Below are 16,908 nucleotides of genomic sequence, written 5' to 3' on the forward strand. Positions count from 1 at the left end.
CTGTTTATGTTAGTTGGGCCTTACATTGCGTGCTGATCAGCGCCAAGGATGGTGGGAAGACAGCCACACACCATGTAAAAGATCTGTTTCCCCAGCATCATCCAATATTCACAGGAGATCCTTTCTCTGGCCATGTGTTTTCCAGATGAGGCTCTCCAGGAAAACCTAGAGTTTCATTATGTAGCAACTCTGTGTGTACGTGTACATCGTCCGTGTTCAAACATCAGCCAACCGCTAAGCATGAATCTTAGTCTCTGCTAAGTATTTGGATTCTGCACAGGAAGTGTTCTTTTTTCCTGGAAAGGGTGGGTCCTCACGATGCCGTGTTGATATTGGTCAGTCACGCCTCATTCCTCTCTACTCTGGAAAAGAGTGAGGGGGAACATAGAATGTTCCTCCTTGTTCTAAATTACATGTCGTGTCTTCAAGGGAGGTCACTGGATTTACCCAGTCTTTGAAGAGGGCACATGTTTTAAAGGAACAAGAACTACTGGAAATCAGGAGTCTTGGCCACAGGTCATGACTCTGCCCCGAACTAGCTGAGAAGACTTGGGTTTCACTTTCCTCATCTGCAAAATAAGACTTTGAAAAGCTGACATTAAGTGCCTTGTTTCACTCTAAATTTTATTACTATGTTAGATATTCAGTGATACATTATGTAGCTGTGTTACCTAAATTGAAATTTGGTGACATGACATCCATTAATGGTAGACCATATATAATGGAAGACGGTAGAAATGTATGTTCCAGTGGTACTCAGGAGTACTCGCTAGACATTTTAAAACTATTATGAAATTCCAAGAGAGTAACTCTTCTGGGCGCACGTTTCATTTAAAGAAGAGTGGAGTGGTATCTCTTCTTAGCTTTTGGTTTGGATATTTTTAAAATCATACATATTTCCACCAAATTTTAGTCAGCATAACCTATACATTTTTTCCTCATTTATTATTCTTTTCACAACCTATTTGGTTAGATAATATTTTCATGTTTTACACAATAGATTTCTCATTTCTGTTTGTGATTGTAACAATAATTCACAAATATCAGTTGGAATTATTTAAGGTTATTATGTTAATACAAATATAAATAACCATGGAATTTATTGCCCTAAAATATTGTCACATAAGCCTTTTTTCCAAAGGGGAGGTAGTTTAATAAAAGTGTCCTTGTATGGCTATGGAAATATTTGCAAGTTGAATATTCTTTTTTTTTTTTTTCTCCTTCTCACCAAGTAGACACAGAGAGGGGCAGGGCTACGGGTACTCAGTTTGTGTTGGTTTAGAATAGCAAACACACTGAGTATAATGTAAGACCGAGGGGGAACTTGATAACTTTTAATCAAAGAAATGAATAAGGTAGTGGATGAACGGATACTGAGTTTTATTCATATCCACCTGAATCCCACTAGGAAAATAGGTAAGATCCTTAAATGTAAGACAAAGTTTTCAGTTAAGTCATTGTGATATGTATTAAGCACCTTAAACTGTATGAAGACTTCACCATAACATTGTTTCTATAGAGATAATTTAGGTAATTTTAGTTAATTTAGTATTAGACTAGGCTCCTTTCCAATTTTAGGATATTTACTTACTAGAATAGCGAAAACTGTACAGAAATGTCATGTCACTTCTGAGATATGAATCCTAAAGGCAGTATTAGAACAGGGTTTCAGCATCTATAAAGTACAACTTACTCAAAAACTATTTTTTATGGCTGTCGCTAGCAGATATATTATGTTTGCTTCACAAATAAACTCAGGCAAAAACTTAAGCAACATTTTTATTTTGACTATGGAATGTGAAGTGAGATATACTCATATTAGAATGTTATTCATTAAATAAAAAGCATGATTATACATTTAAGTATCAACAAATTTTCAAGTAAAGGCCATGTATGTATACATCCGTGTGTGTGTGCGTGTGTGTGTGTAGCTTAAAGGACAGTAGTAAGTCAAGTTTGCATGTAACCTTCATCTAAGTTAAGAAATAGAACATGACCAATACCCAAGAAGCTCCCATGTGTCCTGCTGGTCACACTCCCTACCGACCCCACACATCCCATGCCTTAGGTAACCACTTTCCTGAATCTTTTTTTTTTTAAAATCATTTCCTTGCCTAAATAATGTTTTAGCTAGAACGATTTTGAGCTTTATATAAATGAAATAATATCGTATGTTATTCTGCGATTGTCTTCTCAACACTATGATGCTGAGGTTCATATATAAACAGAGTTCATTCATTTCCAGTGCTACTTCACCTTTCATTGCTTGAGCACAACTCACTTTATCTGTTCATTATCCTATATAAATACAAAAATATATTTTAAGTTTGATTCAAAATATGAAATGTTCATTCATTCCATTTGAATCATTAAGACAATGATAAACCGTTTCGTTATAAGTTTTTCATTCATTTTTGTTAGAATTATATTTGCCAAACCGCTCAACCAAATCTTTAAATACTAAATATGCGCGGGGAACAGAAATGAAAGTCTTTATTTCTGTCAACTGTATGGTCCCAGCAAAACAGAGCGTGGCCTAGCCTAGCCTAGCCGATTTGCAACAGATTGTTCTCAGAAAGGAGGCCACAGTTTAATAATCTTATTTCCTTTGCCACTTGGAGGTTTTTGCACTCCTGTATAAAATCTTTTCCCATTAAACAGGCGTATTGGCAAAATTCTGTTACAGATAGTGGCTTCCGTGTGCTTAGTGTTTCCTTTAATAGGTCGGGAATCATTCATGAGGTAGGCGAGCCCAGTGCTAGATTTGGTCACCAATGAAAACAGACTTGCTCAACGGTGATTCAAGAGGAGGGTAGAGTTAACGAATACATAAACCACTCTCTCCCTAACAGCTAAACGTCCCCGAAAGTTCGTTTCTAATGATAGGCAGGAAATCATTTGGCAGGTGTCTACCTCGTGGAATAGTGTCTGCCTGGAGAACTGATGATAGCTCCGTGACTCTCTGGAAGAGCATTAGTTGACTCTGATGGAATAAAGAGGAAGGAAAAGGAATTTTTTTTCTTTTTTAATGCATTTCTTTAACTATAACTTAAAATTTGTATTAAAAAAGGAAATTTAATTATCTAATCTACAAATTGTCTTAGTGTTCAAGGTATATTAAAAAGAAATAGAACCTACACGCACACAGTCCCTGGGGAGTTGAACATCTAAGGGCCAGGGTAGTTTTGATTTGTCTTAGGACGACTGGATTTGAATCCAGAGATCCTCTCACCCTGACTCCCTTGCTGTCATAGCTCGGATGATAGTTCACTAACAAGAAACATTCATTTATTGCCATATCCTTAGCTCTATGGCAGCAGATTCCACAGGGTAGGTACTAATGATTATCCATTAAATGAATGAATTTGGGGGCCCTCGATAGATTGTTTGAACTGGTATATTTTCGTGATGAGTTAGTATTGCAAGAGTGGGATTTGAACTCGATGTCATTGTATTTGAGGGAATGCCCTGTGTCTGCATGCCTTCCTCCTGGGGAGATTGTTACTGGTGTTAGCTTATTGAGGTCCCTGCCGGAAAACGAGGGCAGGGACACACAGCACATGCCTGACACAGGCGTCACAGCCAACACATTCTACCATGACGATTGGGAGAAGTTACAGTAGAAAAAGACAAGGTACTTTGAGACCCTGTTGAGTTGACCAACCAGAATATATATTGAAAAGGCATTGTTGATGACGATGATGATGGTCAGAAGATGGATGCCAATGTTTCTCTAAAAGCACTGTGGCTTCCCTATCCTTAAGGTTCAAAATGTTCCTAACAAGTCCCTCAAGGCCGAGTATGATGAGGTCCTATCTCACCTTCCCAGCTTCCGGCAGCGTTATTCTTCTGGCCGACTCTGCGGAGCCACACGTGGAGCTCTGTGGGATGGTGTCACTGTCTCCTTCTGGCTCCAGGTCTCTTCGTATGTCGTACTGTGCTGTTTGGAACTCTTCCGAGCCCTTGGCATAAACTACTACTAATCCAGATGTTGTTAGCACAGAAGTGACTTCAGAGATGTCCCAAAGCCCCCACCCTATACCTCTCCCTCAGCGATCCCTTCATTGCAATGGGATAATCGTGTAGCTAGTTGTTCAGCCCGTATCTCTTCTCTCAGGGCATCAGCTTCATCCGGCAGGTATCTGGCTGGTTCACCTCTGAATTCGCAGGTCGTTTCCAGAGAGTGTGGCCAATAGTAGGTGCTCCAGAAATATTTGCTGAAACAAGCAATGCTGAATGGATCATCAGCAGTTCGGCTAAAACTCGTTGTTTTCTTTTTCTCTCTTTAGCTGGGAAGTTATCAATTCCAAACCGGATGAAAGACCGAGGCTCAGCCACTGTATTGCAGAATCATGGATGAATTTCAGCTTATTTCTTCAAGAAATGTCTCTTTTTAAACAGCAGAGCCCCGGCAAGGCAAGTCTTTCAGTACAGGAGAATTACTGTGTGTGCTTTAAAATGTGCCATAAATTGGAAACGAATGAATTAACCTAATGTACCACCTTGTAAGGGTTCTCCAATCCTGGATATAATATGCTAGGAACACGTGCCATGAAGCTGACATTAGCAAGGTTCAGAAGTGTTAGTGTGTTAGCCCTAGAAAATCCTCAACTTTATATATTGAAATTGTGTTAGTTTTCTATTTTATGCATATTTATCTAACTCATTAACAAAAATGAATGATGATAGGTCTTATGGGCCAGACCGAGGAGAAAACAATATCTTATGAGGAATTTCAGTGTAAAAGCAGACACATTAAAAAAAAAAAGACATACAATTACAGAGAACAAATTGGTGGTTGCCAGAGAGAAGAGGGCAGGGCGATGGGCAAAATAGGTGAACGGGATTAAGAAGTACCAGCTTCCAGTGATGAAACTCACCACTGTGTTGTACACCTGAAACTCATATAATATTGCATGTCAGTTATAATTCAATAAAAAATGTCAGTTTATATTATGTAGGCCAGTGCTGAAGTCAGAAGGAGATGAAGTGAACAGATGGCCCTTTGAGGATGCTTTTGGAGATAACTGAGTCTCCCTTTTAGTCTAAAAAGTAGAGATTTTTGGTTTATTTAAGACTTATTTAAGAAAGAAAACCTCTGGCAAAGACACTCATAGGGATGATGTAAATGGAACGAGTGTTTTTCCAGTTACGATGCAAACCCCTGGGGAGAAGGTTCGAAAGTGGTTTGGAAGGGATTATGTGGTGCACACCTTTGGAGTACTTGGATGTGTCGAGGCGGCTTCAGCTGTGATGGCGAGAGCATGGGTTTAAGGGCAGAACCATCTACAGAACCTTTCGCTTCTATGTCTGTGTTCGAGTTCCTTGAACCTCCGCCTGTAGTTGGAAGGAAGAGCCTAGGAACGTTGGTACAGCCTAAAAATCCCTCTGGTTGTACCATGTATGGGCAATCTCTTAACTTCAGTAGTATTGAATAATAGAATTATGTTTAGACATATTTTGAGCATATTAAAATGGCAATGTTTGTATATGCATGGATTTTTTTTTTTAATCACTGAAGGTAATTCTTAGAATAGATACTCGTGGTGGCGAGGGAGAGTTGCATTTTTGATGATTATTGGTCATCAGATCATCAAAATCACTGACATGATTAAACACATTTTTAGAAGATTCTGAACGTAAAATTTGTGTGTTGGATTGTCCTAATGTGCTCTTAAGTCAGTTGGCTTAACATGATGATGTTACAAATCTAGTGGATAGTATGAAATCTCTTTCTGAAACTGAATTCTGGATACGGTCATGCTTTCATAGACTTATTCTTTCAACTTTTATGGTCTTTCCTCTTCCATTTTGCTATGAGAATTCCATATTCTTCAACGGCCTTGCTGCTTCAGAAACAGCTCCTAATTTTGTTGCGTAAGCTCCTCTGCTCTTTTGACTAGTGAATTTATTAACCCAATGCCAAAGAATGGAAAATCAAAGTTAATCTGAATTTTAGACCCCCTCAGTGTCAATCAGTTACTGATCGGAGTTATGTATCGTTTCCTTATATGGCTTTTTGAAATTCCCTTAATTTTGCTTCCCAGTTTAATGCCGTAACTTAAAGATGAATCAAAAGAAGAAAGATAGTTTATTTTTAAGAGTAGGATCAGGAAAACCTGTGAAGGGCTTTATAGGAGCATTTTTATCATGATGTTTAAATTTGTTAAAACAACCAAGATTTTTTTGGTCCTAACTGACAGAGAGAAGGAAATGAAGCACGTTTCACTTAGGGAATTTCATTTCATTCCCAGCTGGTTTCCAAGTAACCTAGAAATTGGGTCAATCTGAGGGATGGATATGGTTAGGAAGGAGGATAGTAATGGCCAGTGGATTCATCCCAGCTGCTTATCAGCTGTGCAAATTATATTTATGTAAGTGCCTCTAATTTCTGTAATATTTTGCTGTGTTTATGAATTTTGATGAGCTTATAGAAGTAGTTTGAACTTGCAAGTTTATTTGCCAGTCTGCATTATTTTCAGTGACTGATCCCGAGTAAAAAAAAGTTTCTGGGGACATACTAGTCTTCAGTTCTCTTGCATCTGGCAGGAATAGAGCCACAGGGATGATTAATGGGAGATGTTCTCGGTGCCAGAAACGAGCTTCTGGAACCTCAAAATGATGGTTACTAAGTGTTAAAGTGGACTGAGGCTGGTTGAACACAGCAGTCATTTGTCAGACCCGAGTACAAAAGAACACGGTTTGAACAACGTTTGCCGTAACGGGACAGATCCCATATAGATAACTAATTGGGTGTGTATCCTGTCCTCTAAAAGGTCTGGGAGTTCTGTATAACTGTCACATGTTGTTTCTATCATTTCTAGTTTTGTCTCCTGGTCTGCAGTGTGTGCACATTTTTTACGGTCTTGGGAAGTTACATTCCTGGGGTTATACTCAGCTATCTACTGTGTAAGTATAGTAGAACATTCGGCTGATTTATGTAATGCATATGGTATCATTTAATGGTCAGCAGGACCTTCCATAGTTTGGAAGAGGAGGGATGAGTTTTTAATTATAAAGCACATGGATTCTTCTTTCAGTTCCTGCTGTAAAAGGTTTTTCCTCTTCCTAGAGACCTGTACTGGTAGGGGGTAGGTACAATGGCACAGCCAGTTTGGGTAACAGCCTGGCAATTTCTTAAAAACTGTACATGATCCAGCTATTCCACAGCCAGGTATTTACCCAGGAGAAATGAAAGTATACATTTACGCAAAGACTCGTATGCACATGTGCTCAGCACCTGTATTTGTAGTAGCCAAAAACAGAACACGGTCCTTACGTCCACCCGTAGAGGCATGGGTAAACAACCTGTGGCATAGCCATTCAGTGACCACTCAGCACTAATACGCTGATGTATGCCACAGTCTGGCTAAATCTCAAAATAATTAGATCGAGTGGGAAAAAGGTAAAAAAGAACATTTACTGTATGATTCCATTTATGCAGAACTCAAACTAATCTTCAGCGGCAAAGCACACAAAGGGTTGCCCAGGGAGGAGGAGGGAGGGAAAGGCAGGGGAAGGATTAATGAATAGGAAGGTGAGGAAACTTCAGGGGGTGATGGATATGTTCACTATCTTCATTGTGGTGATGGTTTCTTAGTTGTATGCGTATGGCAAAATGTGTCCGACTGTATACTTTAAATATGTACAATTTATTGTATGTCAAATACAACTCCAAAATGCTGTAAAAAAGTATAGATTTCCAGCTTGGCTTGGAAAATATGATCTGGTGCTGCCACCTTGAGATGGGACAGGCACTCTCCATTTAACTAACCCTCATATTTCCCTATTTTTCTTACACCGGCTTTTAAAATGTACATATACTTCCTTGGCTTCTAGTGATATTGGAGTTTGCAGCTCCTATTTAAAAGGTAAACGGGCACATTTTCTAACAACAACAAAGAAATAAACACCAGGGAATACAATACATTCAGGGTGTCCATCTTCGTTTCTTTTTGTATTCCTGGTGCTTAACACCCATGGCACCTGATGCAAGCTTACATCCATTCTCCCACGTGCAACTCATGTACATATCAGCCCTTGATCTGCCTTGTTTAGGAAGTAAAGGAACAAAGAGCCGGGGAAGGAGAGTCTGATATGGGCAAGGCATTATTCAGATGGTTTGCTTTGGCCTCATTTATTCTTCACAAAGCCCTAACAGATGTTACTATCCCAATATTACTGATGAGAGGCTAATAGATAATAACTTTCCTATAGTGAAATGGCTTATTTAACAAATAAGTAGAATGGAGATTTTAATCCAGGACTGTTGTCAAGAAAGCATGTAAGCTTTGTGTAATCGTTGAGGCTGAAAGAGTTGAAAGGAGGAAGTTGATATGATAGCAAGTCTTTGAAAACAATGACCTTAAGCATAGTGTGGGTATGCACACACGCGCACAGGAGAAAATGTTTTCATTGTGGGAGGAAGAATACAAATGATGAGCTTACTTCACAGAGGCATTTCTCGAAGTAAAACACTTGCATTTGTCAGTAAAGAAACTGAAATATTTTTGTGAAATACTAAGATGTAGCCTTTTGAAAGGAAGGCCATCTTACCTACGTTCTCTTCCCTCTTATGTTTCAGTATTGTGTGCATTTTTGTGTCCACTGTTTAAGTGTAATGATATTGGACAAAAAATATACAGCAAAATCAAGTCAGTTCTGCTGAAACTAGATTTTGGAATTGGAGAATATATTAATCAGAAGAAACGTAAGAGATCTGGTAGGTAAAATTTGAATTTTAGATACCGTGCATGGAATCAGACATCAGCTGGCTATTTATTATGAAATCAATTTTAATACATTTCAAGGCGCTTTTAGCCTTTTATTGCATATTATTACAGAAGCTAATCCCCCACAGTAATACAGCTTTTGCCTATTTAGGCTTTTATTTTTTTCTCGAACATACAAGAAATTGACTTTTTGGTCCAAATTGTCAGGGGAAGGAGAAAAGGATTCAATAATTCTGTATTTGCTATTTATGATTTCTTTCGTGTAAGTTATTTTATTTTGGTGTGGACTATTGCAAATAAAAAAAAAAAAACAACACTAGGGCTGAGAGCGTGGGAGCAGTGTAAGGGGATTGAGAGAACAAGGGGAGGAAAAGAAAATAGAGGAAAGATGAATGTAATCATTATTCGCTACTGAACTTGGCCTATGACTTTATAGATTCTCAAACTCTAGCAAGCATCAGAATCACCTGGAGGGATTATTAAAGCTTGGATTTCTGGGCCCCACCCCAGAGTTTCAGATTCAGTTGGTGTAGGGCGGGGCCTGAGAATGTGCATTCCTAAAAAGTTCCATCAGATCAGCGATGCCGATGCTGCTGGTTCAGGGACCACACTACGAGAACCACTCTGTGGACCATTTCCCTTGGAAATCAAACTTTTGCAAATACGTCGTGTGCAAACATTTGATTATATGGGAGCATTGGAGACCGTGAGGAATGCGGGGTCAGGATATCACTGTATAATGAATGAAATGTACTGTCTAGGAAACTGAAAGCCTCTAAATTTTCTCTCAACAGAAGCAGATAAAGAAAAAAGTCACAAAGATGACAGCGAATTAGACCTTTCAGCTCTTTGTCCTAAGGTATTTTTTTGTTTAGTTTTCAGTTTGTTCCTGGGTGGTTTGACTGTTAAGTTTACTTACATGCCCTCAAGCTGAATGATTTTCCTCATAGACTCCTCTCATTCCTCTAAGATGACCGAACAGTTTCAAAAGGAAAATTACTCATCTGGTTTTTATTATTCTGACATTTTTTGGTGTTCATATGGAGTTTTGAAAAAGATTTCTGTCCGAAGTTTAAAATGAGCCACTGCTATTTATCTTAACACAGATTAGCCTCACGGTTGCTGCTAAAGAGTTGTCTGTGTCTGACACGGATGTATCTGAGGTCTCCTGGACTGACAATGGGACCTTCAACCTTTCAGAAGGATACACTCCACAGACAGACACTTCTGATGGTATGCTCACATTTCTGCGTGCCCTTATTGTTATTATTAGCACATGCAAAAATATTTACCTCTGTCAACTGCTGAGTGGATAAACAAAATCTGGCATATCTACCCAATGGAGTGTCACTTGGCTATAAAAACAAAGTAGTGACACATGCCACAAGATGGATGGGCTTTGAAAACATTATGCTAAGTGAAAGAAGCCAGACGCACAAGTTCACGTATTGTGTAAGTCCATTTATAGGAAGTGTCCAGGATGGACAAATCCATGTGGACAGAAAGTAGATTAGTGGCTGCCGGGGCTGGGGGAAGGAGGAAAGGTGACTGGTAATTAGTGTGGGTTTTTCGTAACGATGTAAATGTTCTGGCATTAGATAGTGGGGATGGTTGCACCATTTTGTGAATATATTAAAAACCACTGAATTGTACGCTTGAAATGTGTACACTTTATGGTCTGTGAATCGTACCCCAAAAGCTATTCCTTTTTTAAAAGTATGGAGAAAAAAATCCAAGCCAGTCAGTATCCAAATCTGCCTTTATTTTCAAAACAAATAAACAATTGACAGTGAAAACAATGAACTTGTGAAGTGTCTGGTGGCATTGTGTATGGCGACAGTGGAAGGAGGGGAAGAGACACTTTCATCCTGTGTATTCAGGGCTGGTCCCCATCAAAGAGGATTAAAGTATGGAGGACAAGTTCCCCAAATCCGAAGCTGACTCCATGGTTTCTCACGGTTTTCTTCAAAGTTAGTTCTTTTTTTTTTTTTTTTTTTTAATTAGGATAAATAAGTTTAAAACAGAGAGACAGTCTTGTACAGTAAGTTAATTTTTGCTAGTCTCCTTGGATTATTTCGGGTCATTTTAACCATATATTGAATATATGAGATTACACTGGAAGATTGTGAATTGTTCTATATGTGTTTTTACAGGTAAGAACGTACTTTCTTTTTCTAGAGGAGGAGGGAGGCCATACAGTGTTTGAGAAAAGACAGGCTTGGAGATTGGGACACCCAAGCGTAGTCTTGCCTTGGTCATTAACTAACTGTGTGACCTTGAACAGGTGACATGATTTCTGTGGACCTCAATTTCCTCAACTTTCAAGTGTATCAGAACACTCACGGGGTGCCTGGCTGGCTTAGTTGGTAGAGCATGCGACTCATGGTCATGAGTTTAAGGCCCACTTTGGGTTTAAGGTCTACTGAAAAAAAAAAAAAAAAGAAAAGAAAAGGAACACTCACGCTGTACAAGCCCTACATATCAAGACGAGGATAACAAACCCGTTGTTCTTAAGCATTCTGTCTCAGACTTACACAACAAAAGGGGCAGCAGTCATGCCACCCACAAAGAAGGCTTTAATTAAATTGAAGACTTCAAGTTACTATTGTAAAGAGTTAACTATTACACTGAAAGATTTTCTATGGAAAGTGAAAAACAATAAAATCGCTGTCTGCCTACTAACCTGACATTGCTTTCAAATGTCCAAAATCTTAAGTGATCCGATATATATTCAGGACACGAGTTTGGTAGACAGGATATGGTCACTTTCAGCTATATTTATGGAAAGCGAAATGTTTCCGTAAGCTCTTAGGTTGAACATGGAATAGAAGGAGCGATACTTTTGATTCATTGCTTTAAACAAACATCGGTTACAGATGCTGAGATAGTTCTTCACGGATGAAAATGCTGGGCCAGGATAATACTCACCATCTGCTGTACCAGAATCCATGAAAACCTCCCGTTGAAATATATTGTTTTTACTTTGTGATCATACAGCATACATATCCACATTAGCTTAAAGCTAATACCCTCCTGGGGCAGGATGAAATTTTTGTTTATGATGAACATTTAAAACTTCAGTACATGTATACAATGGAATATTACCCAGCCATTAGAAAGAATGAAATCTTGCCATTTGCAACAACGTGCATGGAGCTGGAGAGTATTACGCTAAGCAAAATAAGTCAGAGAAAGACAAATACCATATGATTTCACACATATGTGGAATTTAAGAAACAAATGAGCAAAGGGGGGAAAGAAGAGGGAGCCAAAAAACAGACTCTGAAAATACAGAACAGGGGCGCCTGGGTGGTTCAGTTGGTTGAGCATCCAACTCTTGATTTTGGCTAGGGTCATGATCCTAGCTAGGGTCATGGGATCAAGCCCTGCATCCAACTCCAGGTTGAGCAAGGAGCCTGCTTGGGTTATCTTCTCTCTCACTCTCTCTCTCTCTCTCTCTCTCTCTCTCTCTCTTCTCTCCCTCTCCCTCTCCCTCTCCCTCTCCCTCTCCCTCTCCCTCTCCCTCTCCCTCTCCCTCTCCCTCTCTCTTCCTCTCCCTCTCTCTTTCTTTCTCTCAAATGAAAAAATAGAGAACAAACTTATGGTTACCAGAGGAAGGTGGGTAGGGGCATGGGTTAAATAGGTGATGGGGATTAAGGAGGGCACTTGTGATGAGCACTGGGTGTTACATGTAAGTGTTGAGTCGCTATATTGTACACCTGAAACTAATACACTGTATGTTAATTCATTGGAATTTAAATAAAAACTAACATCAAGTCATTACATACACTGTTTTGTACCTAAGAGGGAAACTAAGGACGTAGGGGGGACATGTGGAATTTGTGCACTTGTAGAGAGATGGTCAGGTTTGCCTAGAGTGTGGGATGGACAGCAGATTATCTTTTAGACAGTTCTTTCATTTCAGATTCATCACGGTGCTTAAGCATGAACTTCTGTTACACATTCCACAGATCTCGACCGGCCTAGCGAAGAAGTTTTCTCTCGAGACCTTTCCGATTTTCCATCTGTAGAAAATGGCATGGGAACAAACGACGAAGATGAATTCAGCCTTGGCTTGCCCACTGAGCTCAGGAGAAAAAAGGAGCAGCTGGACAGCGGTCCCAGAGCAAGCAAAGAGAGGCAGTCCGCCGCTGGCCTCACCCTCCCGCTGAGCAGTGACCAAACCTTTCACCTGATGCGCAACCTGGCCGGGGACGCCATCACAGCCGCAGTGACGGCTGCCATCAAAGAGCAGTTAGAGGGCGCCGCGAAGCAAGCACTCTCGCAGGCTGCCCCCAGCCCGGGAGACGACACAGACACTGAAGAAGGTGATGACTTTGAACTACTTGACCAGTCAGAGCTTGATCAAATTGAGAGTGAATTGGGACTTGCACAAGACCAAGAAGCAGAAGCACAGCAAAGTAAGAAGGCTTCGGGCTTCCTTTCAAATCTACTTGGAGGAGGCCATTAGTCTGGGAATCAACTTGTTCAACACAGCACAGATAAAACTACCAAAAAATTATAAACAATGCAAAAAAAAAAAAAAAAAGAGAAAAGGAAAAAAATTTTTTTGAACTGTGGGCTTTACTGATTACTTCAGATTGTTTTTCTTATTTTCCCTTCTGCAGTGAATTAATTGGATCTATATCAGCTGATACTGATAGACTGATATTTCCTATAGCTATTTTTATGTAATAAGCATGGAAATGAACTTTGTATACATATATATACATGCTGTGTTATCAGAGATGAATATTAGAGGTTGTTTTTAAAGCAAAACACCAACTTATTGAGATCCTCCTACAAGTATTCCTTATTTTTCCTTTACAATTAATTTTTCAGGCATGCAAAAACTTTATTGTAACTCACTGAAATATTAACAATTCGTTGGTGAATACATGCGGTATCAGCTCCTTTGCTACCGATACTTGGAAACAGTTAAAAAATTTTGGTAGATTCTGATGTGAAAAACCAAAAATTATCAAGGTATCTTCGGGTGGAGGACTTGGGAAATATTAGCAAAATTAATTTCTTAGGAAAAAATTTTAAAAATATATTTAACTACTTTGGATAGGCTGATACATTTCCATGTTATTTCTGCAGTTATAGACTTAGGCTTACCTATAAATGGCATGCTCCGTGGACTACCAGCTCTGGTCTTGCAAATGGGTGGTATTAACCCATCGAAAGCAAGTAATTATATATCACATAGACAGTGGTTTTGATGTAAACAGAGGTTGGGCTGTGTTTTGTTGTTCAATTGTCATATATTTGTACTAGAGATGTTATGAAGTGCAGATGTGTTCTGCCTGCTCCGACCTAAGTTAAACCCTCATCTTTCATATTATGTCATAGAAAAAGTCTCTTAAAATTGTGAAATTAGTTCCTGATACGTTCTATGAGTGGCGTTGTCATCAGCGGTAGAGAAACAAGAACTGTTTTCGTAGTCTGTCTTAGAGTCTCCTAAAGGAGAGAAATTTGCTTGGCTTTAAGGTGTATTTATTTGCTATTGAAGTCTAAATATGTAACCTGTTTCTCATTGGGAAGCTAGAATATATTCTTCCTTTATTTTAAACTTTTTTAGATCACCTTTAAATAACCAAATTTGACTTAGGTTTTTAACAAAACACTTAGCAGAAATCAAGCTAATTTTGTTTTTGTGATACAAACTTTTAATATGTTGAGGGACCATGTCCGCCAACTACCAACAATCCCTTCAGTCTTCAGGTACAGCCGGCATTTCTACAGACGCATGCAGACATCTGAGACCCTCAGAAAGGAAGGATAATCCAAGAATATAGGAAATCTGTGGTCTCTTCCCTTCGTTTTACCCTTTCCTTATATTTCTAAAGACTATAGGTAATCTTATGTTGTAATGTAGCATCTCTTATTTATTTTTTCTTTCTGAGGTATTAAAATAGCTAGACTGAATTTTGCCAAATGTTAAAGGGAGAAAAGTTACTGAGGACTTTGAACACTTGCTTTTTGTGATTGACTATGCTTATATGTCATCAGTGCCTCATGACTGTGTTCGATGTCCTTTATTGATACAAAGTGAGCCTGTGCCTTCATTATCTTGCCCATTTTGGTACAAATGAAAACCTGGTGTTAGATCAATGAACTGTGTGGGTTAGGGAGGAATATACCTGAATTCTATTCAATACAAGTTTCTGGACACAAAGAAAAATACAGTCACATATTTATAAAATAGTTGTCACCAGGATTCTTCTTTTTTTAAAGTTTTAATGTGCATGTTTCTGCATTTAAAAAGCATCTTTGGCCATTAAGTCAAAAAGTGTACAGGTCATTTCAATTTCTTCACTGAGGGGAACACAAGAAGATTGATCCAAGTAATTAAAACGTGTTAAAAGTCACTGGACAAGCTTGCAAGAAGATAAACTCAAGAGTTGGTGGTATAAGCCATAAAGATAGGATCATATATTATAAACTATAAATTAAAAGGGATTTGGGGATGGCAAGGTTGGTAGGGTAGAAAAATGTGTAACACTTTCGAGAAGACATACTAGCTCTCTATGGAGAGTAGCATTATAACCGTACGTGTACTTCAATATTATTTATTCAAGAACATAAGTGATTACAGATTCACACAATTGATACTCTTTGATAATGGTACTCTTAATTCAGACAAACAGGGATGCTGAAGGTGTGTGTGTGTGTGTGTGTGTGTGTGTTGGGGGATATATTTCTGATTTCAAGATATAGTAACAATAAACCCTGGTGACTGATCCAGTACCCTGGGAACTATTTATCCCTTATCATGAGGATGTCTGCATTCATTAAAAGGTGAAACGTGGATTTTTTTTATTATTATTGTAAAGGAATTGTAGAAAAATGCTTTGCTCTCTTCCTATAGAAAATGATGAGCAAAACCGGACAATGGGAATAACATACACCGATCATGCATTTTGAGCGAAAACAATAAAGCAGGGCTCAGAAGTTCAAGCTTGCTTTGGAAGGTCAATCCAGGCCTAAAACAGTGTTTATATTCTCATTTTGGATCATCGTTGCTTTTTCTTACCCTAAAAATCTTCAAATGTGATTTTTAAAAACTGTCCCACTTCTAGTGTGGCAGAATGTTAGGAAAAGAAACATTTATAAGGCTTTGCAATTAGCAAACATCCTCAACATATTTAGGCATATCACTCATATATTTGAAGTAAGTGCGACTTTTTTCCTTTTAAAAAATGGCAAATGCCAGTGTACTAGCGATTTTAGGCAAGAAGCAAATCTACAGTCAAGAAAAAAAAGTGACTTAAACGTTTTCCTTTCTGTTTATAATTTTGGTTGATGTAGTTCTTTACATCACTCCAGCTATATTCGTTACAAGATAGGAAATTATTCTGAAAACACTTACTAACTGTTTTCATAGGTCATTTGTGTCATGATGAAGCTAGAAAGTCTCAGAACTATATTTCTGTGTATTATTCCTCCATTTCCATTGCAGCATTTAAGGTGGGATGAGAGGTCATTAATAAAATTAGGAAGCGAATTATTCTGTCATACAGGGATGTTTTTAGAAAAAAATGGAAAAACGTCTGAAGCATTTTCAGGGGAGAAAAAGGCTATATAAAACCAAGACAGTGAAGTTTTTTCCTGCCTGTGTTTCAACTACGCCATCTTTTCAAACATTAAAACAAAGTCAATCAACAAGTATCTGCTTATAAGAAAACTCTAAAGTTATTTCAGTGGGACTGGCACTATATTGGCCTCGCAATCCAATAAATGCTATGGAATAAAAAGATGAAAAGTGTTGCAAAAATGTCTATTTTTTCAGTTGACTCTGGACCATGTGTGAGGTTCTACACTAGTCATTTTTAATGGATCTTACCCTGGGAGACTCCAACTAAGTCACATAACATTTGCACCTGTTTCTTTCATCTATGAAATTAGCACCTGCGCCTCATAGTATATAATTGTCTAAGACGGGGTTTGGCAAACTATGGTCTATAGGCCAAATCTGACCTGCCACTGTTTTTCTATGGAATAGCAACTAAGAATGCTTTTTTAAAAAAAATTTGAAATCCGAAGAATAATTCATGATGTGTAAAATATGCAAAATTCAAAATTTAGTGTCCATACAGTTTTGTTAGAACACAGCAATGTTCACTTATGTACTGTCTATGGCTATTTTTATGCTAAAGAGAAAAGTTGTACA

At 38.5% G+C, this 16,908-nt stretch overlaps 1 protein-coding gene across 2 annotated transcripts in view; it reads left to right on the forward strand.

Moving 5' to 3' along the window:
- The window catches only part of RETREG1 (reticulophagy regulator 1), a 132,105-nt gene extending 115,593 nt beyond the window's left edge, over positions 1-16,512 (forward strand). For both annotated transcript variants that reach the window (XM_042997356.1, XM_007092925.3), the window contains 6 exons: positions 4,290-4,416; positions 6,825-6,909; positions 8,585-8,722; positions 9,527-9,591; positions 9,839-9,965; positions 12,704-16,512. In XM_042997356.1, the coding sequence (XP_042853290.1) occupies positions 4,290-4,416; positions 6,825-6,909; positions 8,585-8,722; positions 9,527-9,591; positions 9,839-9,965; positions 12,704-13,203 (1,042 nt within the window). In that variant the 3' untranslated portion in view covers positions 13,204-16,512. The remainder of the gene's footprint in view (positions 1-4,289; positions 4,417-6,824; positions 6,910-8,584; positions 8,723-9,526; positions 9,592-9,838; positions 9,966-12,703) is intronic.
- Positions 16,513-16,908: the final 396 nt, after the last annotated feature.

Source organism: Panthera tigris, chromosome A1 (genome assembly GCF_018350195.1).
Source record: "Panthera tigris isolate Pti1 chromosome A1, P.tigris_Pti1_mat1.1, whole genome shotgun sequence".
NCBI classification, from domain to species: domain Eukaryota; kingdom Metazoa; phylum Chordata; class Mammalia; order Carnivora; family Felidae; genus Panthera; species Panthera tigris.